Source organism: Salmo trutta, chromosome 28, assembly GCF_901001165.1.
Source record: "Salmo trutta chromosome 28, fSalTru1.1, whole genome shotgun sequence".
NCBI lineage: Eukaryota > Metazoa > Chordata > Actinopteri > Salmoniformes > Salmonidae > Salmo > Salmo trutta.
Window position 1 is genome coordinate 37,367,207 of NC_042984.1, and position 26,154 is coordinate 37,393,360.

The following is a 26,154-nucleotide window of genomic DNA, read 5'->3' on the forward strand; positions in this document are numbered from 1 at the left end:
AAAACAAAAGTAGAGTGGTTAGTCGGGCATATAACGCAAAAGTCTAGCAACCCAAAGGTTGTGAGTTGGAATCTCATCAACTTTAACATTTAAGCTAATTAGCAAGTTTTCAACTACCGTAAATTCCGGACTATAAGCCGCAACTTTTTTCCCAGGCTTTGAACCTCGCGGCTTAAACAATGACGCGGCTAATATATGGATTTTTCCCGCTTTCAATTTTTTTTTCTCCTAAAAAACACTCTGTGACGTGCTCAGTTTTTTGGCGGCATGAAGCTTTCATTAGACCAATGAAATTGCCGAACGGGTTACGGTCAAACAACTTTTTTGTTTACTGTTTAGATTAAATCGAGCACTCTCAAACTTCCCATCATTCTGATTACGGTAGTCATTGTGTCACCCTCATCATGGCAAAGACACGGAGAAATGCATATGATGCAGCTTTCAAGTTGAAGGCGATTGATCTGGCTGTTGGAAAAGGAAATAGAGCTGCTGCACGGGAGCTTGGTCTTAATGAGTCGATGATAAGACGTTGGAAACAGCAGCGTGAGGAATTGACTCAGTGCAGAAAGACAACTAAAGTTTAGGGCAAATTTTTTTTTTTTTGTTACAAGCCGTATTTCGTTAAAGCCTATTTATTTTTGTTACAAGCCGTGTTTCGTTAAAGCCTATTTATTTTTGTTACAAGCCGTGTTTCGTTAAAGCCTATTTATTTTTGTTACAAGCCGTGTTTCGTTAAAGCCTGTGTAAAGTTCATTTGTTTCAATGTGCCGGTAGGCACCTGCGGCTTATAGACATGTGCGGCTTATTTATGTTCAAAATAATATATATTTTTTAATTCAGTGGGTGCTGCTTATATTCAGGTGCGCTTAATAGTCCGGAAATTACAGTACTAACTACTTTCTAGCTACTTTGCAACTACTTAGCATGTTAGCTAACCATTCCCCTAACCCTTTTAGCTAACCTTTCCCCTAACCCTTAACCTAACACCTAAACTTAACCATAGCTTCACTGACGTTTGCCACCTCCATAGGATTCCTTAAAATACCATACCTTTCGCCAATTGGTACCATATTGTACGTTTTACAAATTCGTAACATATAATATGAATTGTAATTCGTAACATATAATACGAAATGGGTCAAGGACATCCACAAATTACTACATACCATATGAAACGTAACGTAATGAATCATACTTAATGGAGTGTCTCGGGTGTACATACATAATAATACGAAATGCTCTAAGACCGGGTTGAGTTTCTGTCATATTGCTTTCATCTGCCCAGTTCTATTCGATCGGTGGAGGGGAATAAACGAGGACAGAGGGAAGGAAAACGTTTTGTGGCATGAAATGCAGCCATGGTGTGCCAGCCCTGACTGCTCATCTAACTGCCTGACCTGACCCTGCTTGCTCTCACTGCCCTCTGGAAGTCCAGTCAGCAGCAGCACACAGTAAACATCCGCTACTGTGTGTGACCTACGGTGTGACCACGGGCACAGAGGTCAAAAGTCAGCCCAAACACACTGTTGTTGTTTTTTACCAAGAAATACATAGATAAATCCTTTAGCGAGGGTGACAGACGTGTCACTGAGAATTCCTGAGATTCCTGCTCTGAAAATGTTGTTAAAATAGAAGTTGATAGCTGAGACCAAATGTCTAACAGCAGATGCTAAGTGGAATCCTTGGGACGACCTTACCTTAACCATTTTAAATGTAATCTTCAACGGGGACACGTCAGAGTTAGACGTCCCAAGGATTCCACTTAAGACTTAAGACTTGCCCAGTGTTTAACACGTACCAGTACTTGCATTTTTGATTAGAGTGTGTTTCTAGACATCCTAAAGGTTAAATGTGTGATGTTGATATTATAAGGGAAAACCCTGAACAAGTAAATTTGACATCAAAATAACTATCTGATGACATCAGCGCTGACCCCTGTACAGTTGTGATAAGTATGAATATAGTGCATTGTGTAAATAAAACAATGCAGAATCAAGTTTAATTAAACACATTAAACCATAAATAAATACCATATTTCACAGTTATATAAATATTTCTTTCGTCCTATAATATGAACAAACTACATTTGGTAGGTGCTAAACAGTGAGGAAAAGGAAAAGGCATGGATGTCTTTCACTCCTTTTCCCTGGCAGACCTACAACCCTACAACCTGTCCCTGGGTCTGCAGGTAGACATCATACAGCTCCCTGAGGTGGATTATCAGCTCCTCTGTGTTCTGGCCTGTGAGGGCCTTTGGGCCATGTGGCCCCTGAGGGCGTCCATTTTCCCCCAAGCCCCAAGCAGGTGCATTTTGTTGGCCACGACAACGTGGGGCCAGTGGGAGAGTCCGGCTCGTACTGGTCCAGCTCGAAACGCAGGTGCTGGAGCTGGGTCCAGGGTTCAGGGGAGGACAGGTCCAGGACAAAGAGCAGGAAGCGACAGCACTCAACGTGGTGCAGGAAAGAGATCCCCAGGCCTCGGTTCAGATGGGCCCCATGGATGATACCAGGGATGTCAGCCACCAGACAATGGGAAAGGGAGGGATGGTAAACTGCATGATCAACCTTTGTGCCCAACATAATATACAACAGTAAGACAAACTCCATTACCTGCCACTTGCTCATGGTCCCTGTACTTAACAATGCCGACGTGGGGTTGAGCGTTGTGAAGGGGTAGGTAGCCACAGCAGGCCTGGCATTGGAGATGGTCCATAGAAGAGAAGACTTCCCTGCATTGGGAAACCCAACCTGAAGTGAAAAAACACACACTAACATGTAAATCTAAGAAAATGTTATACATTATTGTGGGATCAAGTAACATCCCATTTATATGTCTACAATATTATTGTAACCAGCCCACATTATCATAACATAGACCTAGTCAGAGGAGAGTGAGCCCCACTCCCATGTCTCACCAGTCCGGCATGGGTCATGGAACGCAGCTCCAGCTGGAGGACAACTCTCCTGGCCTCTCTCTCCCGGGGTGGCCATCATTGGGGCACGGTTCTCATTGGACAGGAAGCGCGGTTCCCCTTTTCCCCCGCCCCTCCAAAAACAGCCACGTACTCCTGGCTATGCTGGGAGAGGTCTGCCATAGTCTCCCCCTGCTCCTTCACCACCGTGCCCACTGGCACCGGCATGGTCCCAAAACACCACACACAACATTCAGTTTGGCCTTCACTTTTCTTTACAGTCAGCATTATGGTATTTGGTATTTACTTAGTAATTACATCGCAAAATTAAAGTAATTAAAATCTATGTTCATACAAGAGCCCCTAATTCAAAGCAATACCCCGGCCGTAGCCATGGGCCCTAACTCACAGCGATGTAGGTTGTGCTGGCGTTTCTCCACAACTTTGATCTGAATAGGTAAACCAAAGCTTCTCAGAAGATCAAGACTTTTTAACCAGATTATAAACAATGTATAACCAGGTCGGTTTGAGAATAGTGCAACACTGTTGAGAGTGAGTGTCTCTCACCCACTTTTGATGATGTTCCCACCATCTCCTCCATTCCCTCCGTCCGGTCCACCCCACTCTTTCCGGGGCTCACTATGGAAGGTGCAGGCCCCTTTCCCACCTGCTCCAGCCAGTAGCTTCACATTGCGGTGGTCCACAAAGTGGCGAGTCTAAACAGAGTGAGAGCTTAAAGATATCTACCTGCATTCTAAAATCATATCCCACTTGCACCCTCTTGAAAACTTAACTAAGCTAATATCATTGTCACATCTTATAGTATAATCAATATTTGCTTATCCTTATTTGAGTCAGTGTTCACTTCGTCAACAATAATAGTGACTCAAATATTAATTACACACCTATTTTTCAGTGGCAATTGACGAGACTATAACTGACTAAATAGACCCAGAAAAATATATATTTCAGTTGACTAAAACGAGACAAGATGAAATTATCTGTGACTAAAATCTCACTACTAAATGGACTGGACAAGAGTTTTTGGAGAGATTGAGAGCTTTGAGTGATAAGCACAATTAATATTGGCAGCACAGAAGCACAGCGCAGTTCTGTTAAGCAGTGTGAAGGACCCGCCACACACAGACTAGCGTACATCAGCTTGTGAGCTGCGGGGGAGCAAGCGATGAGTGTGAGTGGGCAGACAGGCTGATAGGCTCCGCTCCGCCTCCGATCATACACATATTCAACGTAACTAACCAGTCACCACCAGCCTTCTAGTTAGATACCCTTTGCCTGGTTAAGAAACACAAGCTGCTTAACTAAATTAAAAACAATAGCAGCAGCATTAAGTTTAATAGTAAAACAACAGTCAAGCTATGTTTTTCTCTCCCTTGAGTATAAAATGTTTTTGAATTTGTAGTCTCACTCAACCCTCACACTTTTCCCACTGCATTTCATAGACAGGTTCTGTAATGAACGTACTAGCCAAGTCTCCCTCTTTTCCTCAGAGAAAACGACTTGATACTAGCCATTACCGTTCAAAAGATATTATCCATAATACCAGCACTCACTTTTTTTCTTTCCATCGCGCATTGGTGGGCCGCATTTTACATTCATAAAGCATATCACGGCCCTTGCCAAGAGTGTGCAAAGCTGTCATCAAGGCAAAGGGATGCTATTTGAAGAATCTCAAATATAAAATATACTTTTTTGGTTACATGATTCCATATGTGTTATTTCATAATTTTGATGTCTTCACTATTATTCTACAATGTGAAAAATAGTAAAAATCAAGGAAAACCCTTGAATGAGTAGGTGTTCTAAAACTTTTGACCGGTAGTGTATGTTTGTCATATTTCTGCTGTTGGCAAGAGAATTGGATGTTATGCAGAAGAATATGTTGGTAGGACAAGTCTATGTATGTTTGTGCACATGGAAGACAGTGATTTATGTTTACTATAGGTTAATGAGGCAATACAAATGTGATGTGACTAAAATGGCCCACTGTTTCTCATTCTGACATTAAATAGACCACATCATTATTCAAATGACAAAAATGCAACTAAGACAATGATATTTTAGTCAAAATGATTAAGACTAGACCAACTTTTTTTAAGTAATGCAAAAATGAACACTGATTTGAGTGCATTATGGAACAAGTAAGCCCTGTCCAGAATTCTCCAAAATGCAGAAAAACGAGCTATCTAGCTATAGTATATTCGGAAAGTATTCAGACCGCATGACTTTTTTCACATTTTGTTACCTTATAGCCTTATTCTAAAATTAATAAAATAGTTTTTCTCCCCTCATGAATCTACACACAATACCCCATAACGATAAAGCAAAAACAGGTTTTTAGAAATTGTAGCAAACTTAATTTAAAAAAACACTGAAAAATGACATTTAATTTTTTTTTTTAAATGTTAACAATTTTCTACATTACAGAATAGTGAAAATATCAAAACTATGAAATAACACATATGGAATCATGTAGTAACCAAAAATGTGTTAAACAAATCAAAATATTCTTCAAAGTAGCCACCCTTTGCCTTGATAACAGCTTTGCACACTCTTGGCATTCTCTCAACCAGCTTCACCTGGAATGGATTTCAATTAACAGGTGTGCCTTCTTAAAAGTTAATTTGTTGAATTTATTTCCTTCTTAATGCGTTTCAGCCAATCAGTTGTGTTGTGACAAGGTAGATAGCCCTATTTGGTAAAAGACCAAGTCCATATTATGGCAAGAACAACTCAAATAATAAAGATAAATGAGTCCATCATTACATGAAGCTCAGTCAAGTGCAAAGTTCCTTCAAGTGCAGTCTCAAAAACCATCAAGCGCTATGATGAAACTGGCTCTCACGTGGACCACCACAGGAATGGAAGACCCAGAGTTACCTCTGCTGCAGAGGATAATTTCATTACAGTTACCAGCCTCTGATTGCAGCCCAAATAAATGCTTCACAGAGTTCAAGTAACAGATACATCACAACATCAACTGTTCAGAAGAGACTGCATGAAATCAGGCTTTCAATGTCAAATTGCTGCAAAGAAACCACTAGTAAAGGGCACCAATAACAAGAAGAGACTTGCTTGGGCCAAGAAACCAGAGCAATGGAAATTAGACCGGTAGAAATTTGTCCTTTGGTCCAAAGTCCAAATTAGACATTTTTGGTTCCAACCGCCGTGTCTTTGTAAGACGCAGAGTAGATAAACGGATGATCTCCACATGTGTTGTCCCCACCATGAAGCATGGAGGAGGTGTGTTTTTTTTGCTGGTGACACCATCTGTGATTTATTTAGAATTCAAGGCACACTTAACCAGCATGGTTATCACAGCATTCTGCAGCGATACGCCATCCCATCTGGTTTGCACTTAGTGAGACTATCATTTGTTTTTCAACAGGACAATGACCAAACACACCTCCAGGCTGTGTAAGGGCTATTTGACCAACAAGGAGAGTGATGGAGTGCTGCATCAGATGACCTGGCCTCCACAATCCCCCGACCTCTACCCAATTGAAACTCCTGCGTTGTCTTGGCTGTGCGCTTAGGGTCGTTGTCCTGTTGGAAGGTGAACCTTCGCCTCAGTCTGAGGTCTTGAGCAGGGTTTCATCAACGATCTCTCTGCACTGAAAAACATCCCCACAGCATGATGCTGCCACCACCATGCTTCCCCATAGGGATGGTGTCAGGTTTCCTCCAGCTTGGCATTCAGGCTAAAGAGTCCAATCTTGGTTTCATCAGACAAGAGAATCTTGTTCCTCATGGTCTGAGAGTCTTTTAGGTGCCTTTTGGCAAACACCAAGTGGGCTGTCTTTTACTGAGGAGTGGCTTCTGTCTGGCCACTCTACCATAAAGGCCTGATTGATGGAGTGCTACAAACATGGTTGTCCTTCTGGAAGGTTCTCCCATCTCCACAGAAGAACTCTGGAGCACTGTCAGAGTGACCATCGTGTTCGGCCCTTCTCCCCCAAATGCTCAGTTTGGCCGGGCAGCTAGCTCTAGGAAGTCTTAGTGGTTCCAAACTTCCAAACTGAAGGCCACTGTGTTCTTGGGGACCTTCAATGCTGCAGCAATGTTTTGGTACCCTTCCCCAGATCTGTGACTTGAGACAATCCTGTCTCAGAGCTCTAAGGACAATTACTTAGACCTCATGGTTTGGTTTTTGCTCTGACATGCACTGTCAACTGTGGGACATTATATAGACAGGGGTGTGACTTTCCCAATCATGTCCAATCAATTTAATTTGGACTCAAATCAAGTTGTACAAAAATCTGAAGGTTGATCAATGGTAACAGGATGTACCTGAGCTGAATTTCGAGTCTCATAGCAAAGGGTCTGAATACTTACGTAAATAGGGTATTATTTTTTTATTTACAATACATTCGCAAAAATTTCAAAAAACCTGTTGTCATTGGGTATTGGTTGTAGATTGATGAGGAAAATGTTTTATTTAATCCATTTTAGAATAAGGCTATAACGTAACAAAATGTGGTCAAGGGGTCTGAATACTTTCGAAAGCACATTACTTGGCAATGTACACAACCATGTTGTGCAGTGCATGGCTAACTTTTCTTAGTGAGCCGAGGACAGGGGATAACTAATCGAGCTAGTTAGCTTTATCACATTAAAACATACCATTTTTTTTCTGACAGTTCTTTCTTTTGGGGATTTCCTCTAATTGCACAGGACGTGGTGACATTCCTGATTCCAATTGTTTTCCTCTGTGCTGCCAAGTGGCTTCTGAGCCCTGTCAACCAGCTGCCCTTCACCTCGTTCCTAAAGCAAACGTGCGCAAATATTCGGCTTATCTCTTGGACAAGCCATCTTCGGCTCTGAACCTTTGTCAATATAGTTACCATTGGAAAATAATGAATGTCATGTCGAAGGGAGACAGCCAGAAGTGTCGCCCTGACCTCGTTAGCTAGTTAACAGTAGCGTTACTATAGCAGGATAATGTGTTAGTTAGCTAGCTAACGTAGCTCGCTGACTGTGGTTATGAGCTAACGTTAGCTATACAAGTCACTTTCGACAAGCCTACTAATTAAATCGGCAAAAAAAATGTCCATCTATCTCTAGATATTTTACAAAATCTTGCAATCTAACAACACTAAACAAACATGAAGCTTTTATATCAATGCTAACTGTTTGGAGCAACAACTTCACTTCAGCAGCATACTGCGAGCTAGCTACGGTAGCAACCGAGGTTCAAAAAGCATATAAAGTCAAAGTTTGGTCGTGTGATGGAACATTGCTTCATACAAGACAAGATACAAAACAAGGTGAAAGTAAATTTATTTTACATATTAAACAGTAACAAAAGACGAAGATGAACAGTCAATTAAACATTCATATTTGGTTATGCACAAACAAACCCTTTATTCTGTCACGCACACGCAATGTATTGCATTATAAGCAAAGCAGTACATATCCAATTCACAGGAAATGAATACAATGATATATTATGCAGTCTAAAGAAGCCTATGATTGTCACTGTAGAGTTGAGTTAACATACAGTTATTGAGCTGTTTGACAGCCAGGTACCTCAGAAATCCCACTTTATTGGCAACATACAAGTGTAATGAGTTGTGCTGTCCCCTTTTCAGCATTTTATAGTAAAGTTCCAGTCTGACATTACTAGGATTATTACAGGGGATATACGTATACCTATACAACAAACCAAACCATGATTTTCATAAAATGATCAAATCGTTTGAGGTAAATAAAGACAACCACAACATCTCTTTACATATTGTACATTGTCATAGAAATTATAAGGCAAGTGTGTTTGTGGGACAAACTTGTCTTCTATAACACTCATAAGGACTTACCAACCAACACTTGATCTAGGATCACTTCAAATAAAGTAAATTGAGTAAGACAAATGGCAAACTTGTTTTGTTTCTGTAAACATACACCAAACATGTATGCCATATGCACTCACACACATAGGCTAAGACTACATCACATTGGTTAGAATGTAATACTTTACAAAACATCCCTCTATATGGGTTAAGACAGTTGAAGCAAACCCCAAACACAATTGGAAAAAATAATACTTTGGATTATGTACTCAACTAGATAGAAGGCTAAGACTTTTCATTTTTGTACCCTAACAGGCTATAGACTCAATAGTGTGTGGTAGCACACAGCAAGTCATTAAAGTCAATTATCAAGCCTACTGATAATCTCATCCTCTGCTCCAGTGACTGACTGTATTGCACGTATTGAAAAAGTGTTGTGCGGATTGCTAAAAACATTCTAAAATCCTCTCCCTGTGTGTTACTTTACTTTGGCTGTTTGGAAATCATTTCTTGGAAACAACTACGATAAGTAAAAGTGCATTACAGAGAATGAGACATAGAAAAATGAAAACATCTGATAAATGAAATTGTACCTTGATAAATAAATATACCGAACAAAAATGTAAACGCAACATGTAACATGTTGGTCCCATGTTTCAGGAGCTGAAATAAAAGATCCCAGAAATGTTCCATACACACAAAAAGCTCAAATTTTGTGCACACGTGTTTACATCCCTGTTAGTGAGCATTTATCATTTGCCAAGATAATCCATCCATCTGACAGGTGTGGCATGTTAAGAAGCTGATTAAACAGAAAGATCATTACACAGGTACACCTTGTGGTGGGACAATAAAAGGCCACTAAATTGTGCAGTTGTCACACAACACAATGTCACAAGTCTCAAGTTGAGAGAGCGTGCAATTGGCATGCTGACCACAGGAATGTCCACCAGAGCTGTTTGCAGAGAGCTGAAAGTTCATTTCTCTACCATAAGCCGCCTCCAACATTGTTTTAGAGAATTTGGCAGTACGTCCAACCAGCCTCTCAACCACAGACCACGTGTAACCACGCCAGCCCAGGTCCTCCACATCCGGCTTCATCACCTGCGGGATCGTCCAAGACCAACAACCTGGACAGCTGATCAAACTGTGGGTTTGCACAACCAAAGAATGTCCACACAAACTGTCAGAAACTGTCTCAGGGAAGCTCATTTGCGTACTCATCGTCCTCACCAGGGTCTTGATCTGACTACATTTCGGCATCTTAGCCGACTTCGGTGGGCAAATGCTCACCTTTTGATGGCCACTGGCATGCTGGAGAAGTGTGCTCTTGATGGATGAATCCTGGTTTCAACTGTACAGGGCTGATGGCAGACAGCGTGGATGGCGTCGTGTAGGCAAGCAGTTTGCTGATGGCAGCATTGTGAACAGAGTGCCCCATGGTGGCGATGGGGTTATGGTATGGGCAGGCATACGCTACGAACAATGAACATAATTGATCCACGCCCCTCCCTTTTTTCCAAAGTTATCTGTGACCAACAGAATCATATCTGTATTCCCAGTAATGTGAAATCCATAGATTAGGGCCTAATGAATTCATTTCAATTGACTGTTCCTTATATGAACTGTAACTCAGGAAAATCTTTGAAATTGTTGCGTTTATATTTTTGTTCAGTGTAAATATAGCATGGAAAAAGTCCCAACTTATAAAAATCTACAAATAATTTTGCTTAATAAAAAAATGTTTAGTTAAAAAAAGATATGCAATCAGACAAAATTAAAGAATTAACAAAGAGGTTTGATCATGGAAATTAATTGTACATATTAGCTGTAATATGATGGTTGTTGATAGTTGCACTCTCTTGTCAATCTACCAGCTATTGTGTCTATAACCTTACTCAAACATGTGTTCTTCATATGCAGACAGAGTGGTAACACTGAACAGTCGGTAACATCACACACCGATCTACACAACTTCACAGTTTCAAACACAACCTGAACACTTCAGTTTGAACACTACTGACAAGTCCCATTTTCACCTTAATCAAGTTAAGCTTTACACTGAATAAAAGATGCTGAATGTATGACCAAACATTATTTTTGTGACCTGGGCACATTTTAAATTACAATCTTAGACAGAGGACAGCACTTGTATTGTGCACCCTGTGAAAGACAGACAGAAAAGTAGGGTGAGAGAACCAGACAGAGGTTGATAGCGAGGACAGAGACCAAAAAAGGAAGACATATAAAGGCAAGGTTCGAATTAAACATATGAGTCTTTTCAACGCTTATGATGGTGCCAACGTTAATATAATAATGCTATTGAGGGTTCCCCGATTTGTTACCAGATACCCCATAATTCAAATCATCTTAGAGGGCGAGGAAAAGAAGAGAAAGCAGAGATAAGAGGTGTTTCATGCAGGATCTCCTGAACCAGTTCACCTGTACTCAGTTAGAAAATAGTGAACCAGCAGAACATGAATCTGACTGCTAGCCTGCTAATCCGTGTCTCAGCAAACTAAAAAGATTCAGAGATAAATCTAACTCATTTACTCAGAGACTGGTTTACACACGACTGTTGGGGGTTATTCACAGAACTGTTCCCTTGCCTAACTTGTCCACCAGTTTGCCCAGGAGGTGGTGCCTTATTGCTGGTAGTTTCCGTATTGACCCTAAAAGAGAGGGAGTTAGAAAATAAACATCTTTAGTCATGTCAGGTCAGCATGAGATGGGGAATACTTTTGTTCATGAATACTTTCTCATGATTCAAAGCAACCCATGGGCATCGCCACTGTGGTAATTTGCGGTGTGAGTTGCCCAATTTACCCAATGTTTTGTTGGACAGCACAGTCCTCCTCAAAACGTGGGGTTGGGGGTAGCTGTAGTTGTACCTGTTCGTAGGCGTAGGGCCTCTGTGTCTGTGCCCCAGAGGCAGCCTGGGAGGAGCGGTAGGAGCTGTACTGCTGGCCCTGACCCTGCTGGTACTGGGAGTACTGGGACGGCGCACCCTGACCTGGACCTGGAGACCAAATCAGTCAATCAACCAAGTCTTGAATCACACTGACGGATGTAACAGTGAAACAATCATCATCTTTAAAAAAAAAAAAATGTCCTGATATGAATGTTCAATTCCCAACCAGCCCAACAATCCCAACTATCAGCAACATCAATATGTCCATTGCGAAACATAGGCACGTGTATGTCTATGTGTCTGTCACTGTATGTCTGTGCGTTCATGCAAGCGTGTGTGCGTGTGTGTGTGCGCCTGTGTGTGTTCCTTACCGTAGCCCTGTGGCTGTCCGCTGTAGCCCTGCTGTGAGGGGTACTGTTGTTGGCTGAAGGGCTGCTGCTGGCCTGACCCTTGCTGGTACTGGGCCTGCTGCTGACTGTACTGGGAGTTGCCTGGGGGTCGGGAGCAGCAATTTAACTACTTCAAGACTTAACTTTATACTGTAATCTCTCGTGGACAGATGCGTGTAACATTAATAGTAATCGAGCATCTGACACAATTACGCAAGATTTTACTGTAGTTCTGGGTGTCTGAGATTGGGCCTAAAGTGGCATATAGCTAGCAGCTACAAAACTATCACAAGTTCACAACCTTTATGCTTATTAGGCATGAGCCTATGTGTTTTGGGAACATACCTCCTTCGTAGTAGTGCTGTGAGGACTCATCAAAGGACCTCTCATAGCCCTGTTCACCGTAGGATGACTGTTGGTAGGAGTACTCCCCATGACCTGGAGGGGGCAGGAATGAGCACATGCCAAAACCAATCCACCATAAAACAATGTGGCTCCTCACACATTTACAGTAGAGAGCTTGGTCCTTTCACAGTTTGTAAAAAGCTTACATACATAGGTCTGCACCCATTAGTTGACAAGAGCACAAACAGACATTTGAAGTGCCTCGGACACTCAAACACAGAAAGCACACAAAAACACTCTAGAATCAGTTGGAGCTCTGCCCTAAACGATTTTCAAAAATGGGAAATCTAACATTTCCGCACACCAGACGGGAACACTATTGACAGAGGCACACCGGGAGGAAACAGTTCTAAGACCAAACTCGGCACTTTGCCATCAAAATCATAATCCTTCCACAAAAATCCACCGTACAAAAGACTCCCATTGAACTCCCACACGAAGGGAAAGGAAAGACAAGAAGCCAGAGGATTGGAATATGGAGTTCAGCGCTGCAGTATAACTTGAAGACAGGGCAGTGGGATGACACTGAGACGGGATGGCATGTATGCGTGTGCGTGTGTGTGATTGAGATGTCTGAAAGGTGTGTATGTGTTGGAGGGGTTGTGTGTGTGAGGGTCAAGGCTCTAAATGATTACCATCAGAGTAATACTGCTGGTTTATGGGCTCGCTGGAGCTCTGAGTGTGTCCGTACTGCTCTCCGTAGAAATCGTCTTGTCCCATGTACTGCGGTGCAGATCCTGCAAGACAGGCGACACCAGCATTGGTTAATCAGCTGGTCGGACCAATGGGCCTCTGTGTTGGTGACTAAAGGGGGCTGGACCAGGGCGCTTTGGGAGTTGGAGGGGAGTGTGTGTGTGTGTGTGTGTGTGTGTGTGTGTGTGTGTGTGTGTGTGTGTGTGTGTGTGTGTGTGTGTGTGTGTGTGTGTGTGTGTGTGTGAGTGTGAGAGAGAGAAGTAGTGTCTTATGGGTGCTAATTACATAATGAGAAGCTTTTTTGTAGTTCAATGACTCAAGTTCAAGAGGTCCTATTGGTAGATTTAAACTGAATAAATGATTGTGTTGGAGGCGTTGTCTGAAATGTGAATTCCATGGGAAGAAAATGCATCATTTTGGCGTCCATTTTCATTTCAGAATGTTCAGCCCTATCCAAACCATGATCTGAAAAAGTATAGAATCCTATGAGAATTAAATGAAATATGACTTTCTGAAAGGACCAATAAGAGTGGTTTTTGAAATCTCAGACGGGCCAATCATATGGGAGACGCTGTGGTGGTGGTGTGCAGAAACTCCAGATGCCATTCCTTCACAAACGACTGAATCAGAAACCAAATATATTTATTTCCGTTGCCAGAAGTATTGCTAGAAATATCGCTGTATCTGCAAGACAGCAACTCACAGTCTTGCTAAATATTAATATTCTACAAAATATTGATCCAATAACGTAATGCAAAAAGGACCATTATCAGAGCAGTCAACAGCTAGAGAACAAATAATCTTTCATGGCAAAAGAAAACGATTCAATTCCCCATTGACAAATATCCTTTCTCAGTGATGAACTATACACTGGAACAATAGAGTCCTTGTAGACAAGATCTAGTGATCGTACCTGGACAAGCTGGGATAAGACTAAGGTAAGCCACAGCAAACAACCCAGGGCAAGTGACCTCTGTTTCCCTGGAGACATTTTCTCAGACATCCTACAGACGAGCTACTGACGAGTCTCTGTGAGGTACATGCCTAGTCCACGTCCCACACCAAACACAAGGGGACGTTTAGGGACTAGTTTTAGGCTCATGCTGACACCATGGGTAAAGGGATTTACAGAGACTGGGACTCCAAGTTACAACAGCCATAAATCTTCAGTAAAGTTACAGGCAGGCCATTACTATGGGTGAGATCATCTAGGCTACACACCTGCGATACCATGGTAACGTATGCGCATCCGTGACAGATTATATCCACCATAAATATCATAGTCTGTTTTTTAGGCTCACACCTCCTAAACACCTGCTAACCATTAACATATCCACCTTTCAGCCAACGTCCATGTCATCTGCATCCGCTGTGGCTACATCTTCAGGAGTTCTCTAGTAATCATCTCCACCATGAACCACACAGCCATTTTCTCCACATATAAACCACAGTGCATCTGCAGCCCATGACCAAACCGCAGCAGCCTGGAGAAAGACAGAAAGCCACGGTCACTTACCTTGCTGTGTGGGTCGGTAGGTCCCCATGGGCCTCTGGCTCATCATGTTGTTGCCTTGCCCGCTCTGCCCCAACATGCCCATAGCAGCCTGCTGACCCTGGTACTGCTGCTGCCCGCCACCAGTCTGGGATGACGGGTAATGAGGTGTGGCCGACTGCTGGTGCATCATGGAGACTAAAAGGCGGTTGGGGGGGAGGGAAGGGGCGTTATGGGGAGAGATCTTAAACATTAACACACACACACAATGTCAACATCTTCATCACTGTCATCAACAACATACATAACCAGAACAGAAACAGGCAGAATCAAAAGAAGAAGAAAAAAAGGGAGGGGTCATGACAGTCAGAGAGTAGCCAGAAAGGGAGGGGGGCTGTTTCAAATACTCAAAGAATCTGGGAGAGAGAGAGGCTTTAAAATGCTCTGGAGGAAATGGAAAAGAAGCCATAGAGGGGTCAGTGCATAAAACAGAGATAAATACACATGGACAACCAGGGAGACGAGGGTGGGCTGCAGGGCTGCATGTCAGGGTTACAGGTCAGGAGAAGAGAGGAGAGCCTGAAGCAGGGAGGTGACTGGGGCTAGACTAGCAAATACAAGACTCCAGAGGGAGGATGGGGCTGCCTACCAGTCTGATGAACTGAATGTGTTTGGTTCTTCTTGTCGTTCATATAGGACAATGCAGACATTCAGAGGTTTTGGAGTGTGAAGTTCAAGTGTATAAAGACTAGAGAAGGTTTTCTAACAGAGAGGGCAGAGGGAAGGTTATTGAGAATGATATTGAAACGCTGTGGAATACCTTCAGGGGTTCCTTGGGTCAGTGAATCATCCACCAATGTCCTGTCTCCTGTCTAAATCAATATAATCCTCATTTTCTAGAATCCTGGGAGAGCAGACCTCCCTCCCTATCTCTCCCTCCCTCTCTAGGCCCTACTGATACAGGGAACACTACAGTATACCCTCAATCCCAACCTCCAGACTACACATGTACAGTTGAAGTCGGAAGTTTACATACACTTAGGTTGGAGTCATTAAAACTAGTTTTTCAACCACTCCACAAATTTCTTGTTAACAAACTATAGTTTTGGCAAGTTGGTTAGGACATCTACTTTGTGCACGACACAATTAATTTTTCCAACAATTGTTGGTCAGAAGTTTACACACACTAAGTTGACTGTGCCTTTAAACAGGCTAATTTACATCATTTGAGTCAATTGGAGGTGTACCTGTGGATGTATTTCAAGGCCTACCTTCAAACTCAAACTCAGTGCCTCTTTGCTTGACATCAAGGGAAAATCAAAAGAAATCAGCCAAGACCTCAGAAAAAAAAGGTAAACCTCCACAAGTCTGGTTCTTCCTTGGGAGCAATTTCCAAACGCCTGAAGGTACCACGTTCATCTGTACAAACAATAGTACACAAGTTTAAACACCATGGGACCACGCAGCCATCATACTTCTCAGGAAGGAGACACGTTCCGTCTCCTAGAGATGAACGTACTTTGGTGTGAAAAATGCAAATCAATCCCAGAACAACAGCAAAGGACCTTGTGAAGATGATGGAGGAAACAGGTACAAAAGTATCTATATCCACAGTAAAATGAGTCCTATATCAACATAACCTTAAATGCCGCTCAGCAAGGAAGAAGCCAGGGCTCCAAAACCACCATAAAAAAGACAGACTACGGTTTGCAACTGCACATGGGGACAAAGACTGTACTTTTTGGAGAAATGTCCTCTGGTCTGAGGAAACAAAAATAGAACTCTTTGGCCATAATGACCATCGTTATGTTTGGAGGAAAAAGGGGGAAGCTTGCAAGCCGAAGAACACCATCTCAACCGTGAAGCACGGGGGTGGCAGCATCATGTTGTGGGGGTGCTTTGCTGCAGGAGGGACTGGTGCACATTGAAGCAACATCTCAAGACATCAGTCAGGAAGTTAAAGCTTGGTCACAAATGGGTCTTCCAAATGGACAATGACCCATGAAAACTTCCAAAGTTGTGGCAAAATGGCTTAAGAACAACAAAGTCAAGGTATTGCAGTGGCCATCACAAAGCCCTGACCTCAATCCTATAGAAAATTTGTGGGCAGAACTGAAAAAGCGTGTGCGAGCAAGGAGGCCTACAAACCTGACTCAGTTACACCAGCTCTGTCAGGAGGAATGGGCCAAAATTCACCCAACTTATTGTGGGAAGCTTGTGGAAGGCTACCCGAAACATTTGACCCAAGTTAAACAATTTAAAGGCATTGCTACCAAATATTAATTGAGTGTATGTAAACTTTTGACCCACTGGGAATGTGATGAAAGAAAGAAATGCTGAAATAAATCAGTCTCTCTACTATTACTCTGAAATTTTACATTCTTAAAATAAAGTGGTGATCCTAACTGACCTAAGACAGGGAATTTTTACTAGGATTAAATGTCAGGAATTGTGAAAAACTGAGTTTAAATGTATTTGGCTAAGGTGTATGGAAACGTCCGACTTTAACTGTATCACTCTAAGACAGGGTTCGCAAACTTGCGCCCCACAGGCGGATATTGGCCCCCCAAGTTTTCTGAGCAAAACAATTTAATTATACACTGAACAAAAATATAAATGCAACAATTTAAAAGATTTACAGTTCATATAAGAAGATAAGTCAATTAAAATAAATAAACATGGCCCTAATCTATGGATTTCATGACTGGGAATGCAGATATGCATCTGTAGGTCACAGATACCTTAAAAAAAAGGTAGGGGCATGGATCAGGAAACCAGTCAGTATCTGGTATGACCCCCATTTGCCTCATGGAGCGTGACACAGCTCCTTCGCATAGAGTTGATCAGGCTGTTGATTGTGGCCTGTGAAATATTGTCCCACTCCTCTTTAATGGCTGTACGAAGTTGCTGGATATTGGCGGTAACTGGAACAAGCTGTCGTACATGTCGATCCAGAGCATCCCAAAAAGGCTCAATGGGTGACATGTCTGGTGAGTACGCAGACCATGGAAGAACTGGGACATTTTCAGTTTCCAGGAATTGTGTACAGATCCTTGCGACATGGGGCAGTGCATGCTGAAACATGTGACGGCGGCGGATGAATGGCACGACATTGTGCCCCAGGATCTCGTCACGGTATCTCAAATTCAAATTCAAATTGCCATACGATAACTGCCCATACCATAACCCCACTATGGGGCACTCTGTTCACAACGTTGACATCAGCAAACTGTTCGCCCACACAACGCCATACACGCTGCCATCTGCCCAGCACAGTTGAAACCGAGATTCATCCGTGAAGAGCACTCTTCTCCAGCGTGCAAGTGGCCATCGAAGGTGAGCATTTGCCCACTGAAGTCGGTTACGACGCCTAACTGCAGTCTGGTCAAGAACCTGGTGCAGATGACAAGCACAGAAAAGCGTTTCCCTGAGACGGTTTCTGACAGTTTGTGCAGAAATTATTCGGTTGTGCAAACCCACAGTTTAATCAACTGTCCGGGTGGCTCGTCTCAGACCATCCCGCAGGTGAAGAAGCCGGATGTGGAAGTCCTGGGCTGGTGTGGCTCTGCGGTTGTGAGGTCGGTTGGACATACTACCAAATTCTTTAAAACGACATTGGAAGCGACTTATGGTAGAGAGATTAACATTAAATTCTCATGCAACAGCTCTGGTGGATATTCCTGCAGTAAGCATGCCAATTGCACACATCAGTGGCATTGCATTGTGTGACAATACTGCACATTTTAGAGTGGCATTTTATTGTCCCCAGAACCAGGTGCACCTGTGTAATGATCATGCTGTTTAATAAGCTTCTTGATATGCCACACCTGTCAGGTGGATGGATTATCTTGGCAAAGGAGAAATGCTTACTATGTAAACAAATTTGTGCACAAAAATTGAGAGAACCAAGTTTTTTGTGCGTATGGAACATTTTTGGGATATTTTATTTCAGCTCATGAAACATGGGATCAACACTTCTATATTTTTGTTCAGTATCCAGTATATCGTTGTTTTTTTATTATAGTTTTTTTGGGGACAAAAAAAATACTGTAAAAACACCAGGAAATCCGCTCCAGGTGATTTTAATTTTGGAAATCTGTTCTGAAGTATTGCCACTCATAATAGAGACACGTGATCATATACAAATGGAAGAAAGGTTTAATATTAGAGGTCGGCCGATTATGATTTTTCAACGCCGATACCGATACCTGATTATTGGGTAGCCCCCAAAAATCCCGATGCCGATTAATCGGCCGATTCTTTTGTTTATTTGTAATAATGACAACTACAACAATACTGAATGAACACTTATTTTAACTTAATATAATACATTAATAAAATCAATTTAGCCTCAAATAAATAATGAAACATGTTCAATGTGGTTTAAATAATGCAAAAACAAAGTGTTGGAGAAGAAAGTAAAAGTGCAATATGTGCCATGTAAGAAAGCTAACATTTAAGTGCCTTGCTCAGAACATGAGAACATGTGAAAGCTGGTGGTTCCTTTTAACATGAGTCTTCAATATTCCCAGGTAAGAAGTTTTAGGTTGTAATTATTATAGGAATTATAGGACTATTTCTCTCTATACGATTTGTATTTAATATACCTTTGACTATTGGATGTTCTTATAGGCACTTTAGTATTGCAAGTGTAACAGTATAGCTTCCGTCCCTCTCCTCACTCCTACCTGGACTCGAACCAGGAACACATCGACAACAGCCACCCGTTTAATGCTAGCTAGCAACTTACCTTTGCTTCTTACTGCATTCGCGTAACAGGCAGGCTCCTCGTGGAGTGCAATGTAAAGCAGGTGGTTAGAGCGTTGGACTAGTTAACCGTAAGGTTGCAAGATTGAATCCCCGAGCTGACAAGGTAAAAATCTGTCGTTCTGCCCCTGAACAAGGCAGTTAACCCACCGTTCCTAGGCCGTCATTGAAAATAAGAATGTGTTTTTAACTGACTTGCCTAGTTAAATAAAGGTGTAAAAAAAATTAAAATTTTAAATAAATAATCGGCAAATCGATGTCCAAAAATACAGATTACCGATTGTTATGACAACTTGAAAATCGGCCCTAATTAATCGGCCATTCCGATTAATCGGTCGACCTCTATTTAATATTATTATGTTTTAGTCAAATATTATACCTGTTTGGGCCCCACGACCATCCGCTCAAGAAAACAAATCGCCAGAGGCTGAATCAAGATGATAATCCCTGCTCTATCCTCTAATGTTCAACCCTTTTGCTTCCCTTCCTCCCTGACCATCCCCCCTTCCCTTCCAGAGCTCTGACATTTACTCTAGTGGGGGCTGGCCTCTCACCCTCCCTGCTTACTTTCTGCCAATCACAATACGCTATGAGTGGACTCAACAATCGTTACCAATGCACTTAGCAACAAGACTCGCTGGAGAAAACAAAATAGAATAGCGCAATTAGCAATTATGTATTTCCAAAGGAATAGTGTTTCCAATAACGATTTCATATCATTGGCTTTGATGATGTATTCCTATGCCACTGATCCCTTGTCGCTGATTCCTCTACACCTGGCTGGCTCACCTGTGTTAGACTGCATGTTGAGGTTGCTGCGGGAGGAGGTAGAAGAGGAAGAGGAAGAACCGTAGCCTGGGCCAAGGCCCTGGATCATGCTGCCCTGGGAGGAGGGGGGCACGGGGTGGCTGTAGCCGGAGGCTGAGCCGTGGGTGCTGGCTGGCAGGCTGAGGGACGTGGATGAGGGCCCAGCCGACTGTGTCTGACCCACCTGCTGCTGCATGGGAGCGTGGCTGGGGCCTGACGACACACAGAGCAGTCAGAGCAGCCAGCCACTCAGGCACACGCAGTGCCAGCATGGTCACAGGCACCACGAAAACGCAACACATCCAGTTCATCGCTACACCACAGGAGGCTTGTGGAGGACTCGGTAGGCATAGAATGAAGTTTTGAATCAAGGGTGTGTATATTATGCGGAGAGACTACGAGAGAAGAATAAGTGGAGCGATAAATGGACAAGAGTGCATCTAAATAATCTGAAGAAGTGGCTTCCTCTCCTCGTCTCCATTACTTAATGTGCAGTGATGTGAGAGAACTGGACAGATGGAATGAAATGCCCAGTTAGCATCCACTTACAGTATCCTGTATTCAGGGATTAGTGTAGAAGAGGAGGCCACTTTAAAACATGGAGATGCACCCATAGAATCATAGAATGATGTCTGGACAGAGCAGAGGACGAGATCAAATATGCTGCCATAAGAGAGGTAGACAGACGACATACATGCAGCAGACAGTCAGTTTGGCAGAGAGGCGAGCATTCAGATAGTACACACATACAGTGGATAGTGTGTGTGTGTGTGTGTGTGTGTGTGTGTGTGTGTGTGTGTGTGTGTGTGTGTGTGTGTGTGTGTGTGTGTGTGTGTGTGTGTGTGTGTGTGTGTGTGTGCGTGTGTGTGTGTGTGTATACGGGGGTCTCACCATTGCTCATCTGACTCTGCATCATAGAGGTAGGGGGCAGGCCAGGGGTCATGGTGTCGTTGAGATTACTCTGGGAGTGTAGGGGCCCGCTGCCTCCACTCTGTCCCATTCCTCCAGCACCTATATTCCCCATGTTAGGGGTAGGAGGCTGAGAGAACAGGAGGAGAGGAGAGACATGTGAATTTACAGATCTGGGAATTGTGTTACAGTTAAAGAACAGCTATTGAGGCCGGGTAAGAGAGAGAGAGAGAGCGAGAGCGAGAAGAAGACCAACACGGGGCTCTATTGTATTGCGTAACTCCACACAGACTTACTGCAGGTAACAGTGACTGCATGTTCTGATTAGAATCTGCTATCGTGGCCAGATAGACTAGGTTTCTGTGAAGGATCTGCTGATACCTGTCAAAGCACAGAAAGACAGGTTAATCACTAATCACAAGAGCCTTCAACATGATGACCATCATTCAACTTTGATATACTATCTTCATGCTTAGAAACACATCTTCATACAAGTACACATCTGCTATAGTAACCTACATAACATGCATCTGTGACAACACTATGAGGACAGGTGTGACTCCTACTGTGTGCATTCTGCTGTTTTTCCTTTGCTCTGGTAATCCATTATGCATTGTATCAGATGGTGATTTTCATCCAGCATCTTGGGGAGATAAAAGAAAATCATGTTTGGCGAGCAGCGTATTATAACAGAGTTATGACACTATAATAAAGTGTCCTGAATTCTCGGGACTTGCGCTCACGTAAGCCCCCACTCTCAGAACAAAATTATCTGGGTCAGCTGTTTTTCTTGGAGTATATTTAACGTTGCCAGAAAGAGCCTAGGGCAGAAGAGACTTTAAGTCGGACGGAGCCATGGTTTGTCTTTTTTTCCTGCAACTCCAAAAGTCTACCATTATTTTCAGCCAATCACAACATTCTGACATCAGTGACAAAAAGCGAGTGTACAAGAAAGGGGAATCTGTCCTCTACAGGCTACGATCCAAAGAAGGAGCTCTAACCGTATATATATATATATATATATATATATATATATATATACACATACATATATATATACCCTCAACAATTTGACAAGCACCAATAAGAGTCTTCCCCGTTCCTTCGAGGATAAAAAAAAGGTCCAATGATGTTGCACGTAAGCCCACACCTTCCATCATCATTGCCACTGTCAGACTATCCATTCATCCAGTGCACCTGCCTCTTACCACTGGCTGTCTAAAGAATTCTCGCTAGTCTTCTCACATCTTTGGCACGGCTGGCTCTTTGGCACGGCTGGCTATCAACTATTTTATGTAACAATAGCCTATCATATGGAGTGTATTTTGTAAAGGATAAAATGTTGCTTAAAGAAAAAGAACCCAAAAAATACTCAAATAACAGTTAACAAAAAATCCCATGAAGTGCATGCACCAGAATAAGCAAAAATTCAGTCAGCTCGGGACAAACTAGATTTTTTGGTCTCGGATGCTATAGTCTATTATTAGACAACATGTGTTGTTGTTCTAACGCATAACATTGTAGTCGTTATGTCGGCTTCCATTAAAAGCCACACTGTGCAGTGAAGAGCACAACAGTAACAACGCAATAAAAAGTAGCCTTTGATGAATGTCAATTTGTTTTCATTAGCGTCTTATGATCACGTCACTTTGTTTGGCTCGCTCTATTGTACCAGTTATGTGCTGATGTTGACTACTTTCCCACCGTTGGCACTGGCTGACTCTATCCACGCTCTCAAATCGACCAGAATGAAATATTTCCTGTTAGACGACGTAATAGAGAAAGACATAGCATTAGCCCACCTTTTGTATCGTTTGTTGTGTCACCTCCCCTTTGCTCCTTGGGCGCGCCGATGAAAATGCCACCGACATTGTTCTATAAGGAAACAGTAAGAAACGCTCGTTTTATTCTAATATTTTGCCTATTATCTTGCGTGCAGTATAACATAGTTAGGTTTTCCATGTTCAGAAAATAATAGGGGTGTGTGAACCCCTGGATTGCTCCGAAATGAAAATACATTATAAGTTCACCACTATTCCCCTGGATGCAAATTGATACTCTACATTTGGTTCTGTTGTTAAGATTGAGAGTTGATCAGAATTCCATCATGTCTATGAAAATATCGTATTTTTCGAGACTCACTCAGTAATGTGTTGGTATAACCCATGCAGTCAGCTATAGGCTACAGTATAATTTCTCACAGTAGTAGGGGTGTTCTTTGATTCACGACATCCAATGCGCTCACTCTCCAACGTAAACCAAAGATGGCCGCAATAAATCAAGGCTGTTGCACACTAAAGTCCGGATGAGGCGCTGTGTTCAACTTGAATTTGCTGTTTCATTCAGTCGGATTACTTTCACTTTTGTTAAAGAGCGTCGGCAAGTCGAGGAGACACAGAAATCAGCTTTTCTTTACAGGTGAAGTGCTTGGAAGATGAGCTACGATCGTGCAATCACAGTGTTCTCACCCGATGGCCACTTATTCCAGGTGGAATACGCACAGGAGGCGGTCAAAAAAGGTTCAACCGCTGTAAGTAGTCCTGTCTCATTTCTGTCAATGTTGATTGAGGTCAAAACAATGGGTCTGTGCCGATGCAAATGTAGCCTATCAATAGAAGCAGACCCGAATTGTGCTACAACGGGCGCAACTGTATCACTTGGGCCTAATTCATTTACAGGTTGGAGTGCGAGGAAAAAACGTCGTTGTGCTAGGAGTGGAGAAGAAAACTGTCGCCAAGCTCCAAGATGACAGAACAGTGCGCAAAATCTGCGCCTTGGATGACAACGTCTTCATGGCCTTTGCAGGTAACTTACTGTAGGACATGACCAATAAGGCAAGAAGACCAACATAGGACCAATAAGGCACAGTGCGCACCCAAGCCACAGATGGTGTGAAGTGGTTGATTGCAAATATGTAATTAGCCTACCATTTGTATGGTATAATTTATGTCATCAACATTTGATCATGTAGGCCTACTTTGAATGATACATTTCATTTTACTGCTGAAATTTAGCAATTTGATTGTTTGTTCACCTTGTTGGGTGAGGTGTTTAATTGGTGTAACATACTTTATCTCCTTACCCCATGGCCTGCAGGGTTGACAGCAGATGCCAGGATCGTTGTTAACAGGGCTCGGGTGGAGTGTCAGAGTCACAGGCTTACAGTAGAAGACCCTGTGACTGTGGAGTACATCACACGCTTCATCTCCAGCATCAAACAGGTACCACACACACACTACAGTACAATACACATGTGCAGATATATCATTTCTACATATTCCCACTTTCAGCGCTACACCCAAAGCAATGGGCGAAGGCCCTTTGGCATCTCCTCCCTCATTGTGGGGTTTGATTTCGATGGAACACCCCATCTGTACCAAACTGACCCTTCAGGAACATATCATGCCTGGAAGGTAGGGGTGTAATTCTGACCCATACATCTGAATAATTTAAGGTGCTTTGACAGGTTTGTCATCACCCCCAATGAATTACCCAATGTACCTCAAGTTGCAATGTTGCAATGTGATTAAATATGAGTAGAATGTGAAAACCTAAATGTGGTTGTGTACATAGGCAAATGCCATTGGAAGATCTGCCAAGACTGTACGTGAGTTTCTAGAGAAGAACTATAAAGAGGAGCATATGGAGTCCGATACAAACACCATTAAACTGGCCATCAGAGCTCTACTTGAGGTGAGGTTTATGCCAGTCTAGATACAAACTTTTGATTGGCAGCAACGATATTGCATGAGCACCTGCTATTAATGATTGAAATCTCAGCTATTCCTGTCTCAAGGTTTGCTCCACGTGTTCACAGGTTGTCCAGTCAGGGGGAAAGAACATTGAGTTGGCCATTATGAAGCGGGATGAATCAATGAAGGTCTGTTTGAAATCATGACACCTGCGCAAATCTGTCAGAGGATCTCACCTGTGTAATGATGCAACTTAAATGCTCCCCTAACGACCTCTTTTCCACTGTAAATAGATTCTGGTCCAAGAGGAAATTGAGGAATACGTCACGGCTATTGAAAAGGAAAAGGAGGAAGCAGAGAAACAAAAGAAGAAAACATGAACACTTTCTGATTGAAGTCATGACCAAGCATGCCTTCATCCATCTTCAATATTGCATCAGGAATCTCATTGTTTACATTAATTATCTCATCGTTTCTCTATCCAATGCTGGAGGGACTCCTAAGGAGTACATATTTTTGTTCTAGCCCAGTACTACCACACTTGTTTTGACTAATCACCGGGCTCTTGTTTGGCTGAATCAGGTAGGCCATGGTAGTGCTGGGAGAGACTGTTCTGGGTGCCGAGACTAGTGTTGGGCTAAAACAAAACTACTCCCATCCTGGGAGTCCCAATAAAATGGATGGAGAGACACTGCTGCCCTAATAGACCATATGAAACTTAAGACTTTACCTTATTCTTGCAATTAATAAATATCTGTTTTTAAACTACAACTTTCAGTTACTATCATTGAACAGAGAAAATTAACAAGAACAAGTGAATCAGCAATTTCCCTTCTTTATTAGATTTGTAACAATGTAACATCACTTGTGCTCAAAATTATAGAAAACAAACCAATACATGGAAATTCATTAGTTCTGGCAGACATTTGGTCTTTAATCAAGTTATTTATAATTATATTAATAAGTAATATTTACATTACCTGGAACACAAAAATTACCTGAAGGTATTTTCCCCTCAGTTTCATCTTCAAATTGATCCTTTGAATAGTTTAGGAAGTGTGCATGTCATCTAGCTATTTATCAGAATATAGCAGAGGTTGAAAAGCACAGGCAAAAAATATACTTATTCAGTTGTGGGGCACCCGAGAGTGAAAATAAATTCTCAATGTTTCTTCATTACAAAACACCTCATGATGGCGGAGAACAATAATGGAATACAAAATGTACAAAAACAAAATAATATATACACTACCGGTCAAAAGTTTTAGAACACCTACTCATTCAAGGATTTTTCTTTATTCTACATTGTAGAATAATAGTGAAGACATCAAAACTATGAAATAACACACACGGAATCATATAGTAACC

General features: G+C 42.3%; 2 protein-coding genes and 1 pseudogene across 8 annotated transcripts; 1 reads left to right on the plus strand and 2 right to left on the minus strand.

The window, feature by feature from the left end:
- Window positions 1–1,959: 1,959 nt before the first annotated feature.
- On the minus strand, window positions 1,960–8,111 carry LOC115166155 (mitochondrial ribosome-associated GTPase 2-like; annotated as a pseudogene).
- Window positions 8,112–10,362: 2,251 nt separating this feature from the next.
- On the minus strand, window positions 10,363–23,518 carry LOC115166157 (calcium-responsive transactivator). 6 transcript variants are annotated; one of them, XM_029719896.1, is made up of 12 exons: window positions 23,237–23,518; window positions 22,897–22,969; window positions 21,661–21,737; window positions 21,391–21,475; window positions 21,077–21,224; window positions 20,168–20,398; window positions 14,636–14,809; window positions 13,062–13,163; window positions 12,367–12,459; window positions 12,004–12,123; window positions 11,548–11,740; window positions 10,365–11,393 (listed from the first exon to the last, which is right to left on the minus strand). In XM_029719896.1, exons 2-12 carry the CDS (start codon window positions 22,963–22,965, stop codon window positions 11,267–11,269), a joined length of 1,419 nt encoding a protein of 472 aa, XP_029575756.1. In that variant the 5' UTR covers window positions 22,966–22,969; window positions 23,237–23,518; the 3' UTR covers window positions 10,365–11,266. The 6 variants fall into 6 exon arrangements, with proteins under 6 accessions (XP_029575755.1, XP_029575757.1, XP_029575760.1 ...); XM_029719895.1 differs by lacking the exon at window positions 23,237–23,518 and having other exon boundaries at window positions 10,363–11,393; window positions 22,897–23,118; XM_029719897.1 differs by lacking the exon at window positions 23,237–23,518 and having other exon boundaries at window positions 10,363–11,393; window positions 21,614–21,737; window positions 22,897–22,916.
- LOC115166159 (proteasome subunit alpha type-7) lies at window positions 22,914–25,557 on the plus strand. Of its 2 annotated transcripts, XM_029719902.1 has the most exons (8): window positions 22,914–22,982; window positions 23,513–23,624; window positions 23,773–23,899; window positions 24,191–24,315; window positions 24,385–24,507; window positions 24,668–24,787; window positions 24,912–24,974; window positions 25,080–25,557. In XM_029719902.1, exons 2-8 carry the CDS (start codon window positions 23,529–23,531, stop codon window positions 25,164–25,166), a joined length of 741 nt encoding a protein of 246 aa, XP_029575762.1. In that variant the 5' UTR covers window positions 22,914–22,982; window positions 23,513–23,528; the 3' UTR covers window positions 25,167–25,557. The 2 variants fall into 2 exon arrangements, with proteins under 2 accessions (XP_029575762.1, XP_029575761.1); XM_029719901.1 differs by lacking the exon at window positions 22,914–22,982 and having other exon boundaries at window positions 23,463–23,624.
- The last annotated feature ends 597 nt before the right edge of the window (window positions 25,558–26,154 follow it).

Excerpts from the sequence above, each read along its gene's own strand:
- LOC115166157 (XM_029719895.1), bottom strand. The coding sequence starts at position 22,965 with ATGTCGGTGGCATTTTCATCGGCGCGCCCAAGGAGCAAAGGGGAGGTG. Across the intron at positions 14,810-20,167 it reads CAACATGCAGTCTAACACAG|TCTCCATGATGCACCAGCAG; the intron begins GTGAGCCAGCCA and ends ACCGCCTTTTAG. Across the intron at positions 12,124-12,366 it reads ACAGCACTACTACGAAGGAG|GCAACTCCCAGTACAGTCAG; the intron begins GTATGTTCCCAA and ends CCCGACCCCCAG.
- LOC115166159 (XM_029719902.1), top strand. The coding sequence starts at position 23,529 with ATGAGCTACGATCGTGCAATCACAGTGTTCTCACCCGATGGCCACTTA. Across the intron at positions 23,625-23,772 it reads TCAAAAAAGGTTCAACCGCT|GTTGGAGTGCGAGGAAAAAA; the intron begins GTAAGTAGTCCT and ends ATTCATTTACAG. Across the intron at positions 24,508-24,667 it reads GAACATATCATGCCTGGAAG|GCAAATGCCATTGGAAGATC; the intron begins GTAGGGGTGTAA and ends TTGTGTACATAG.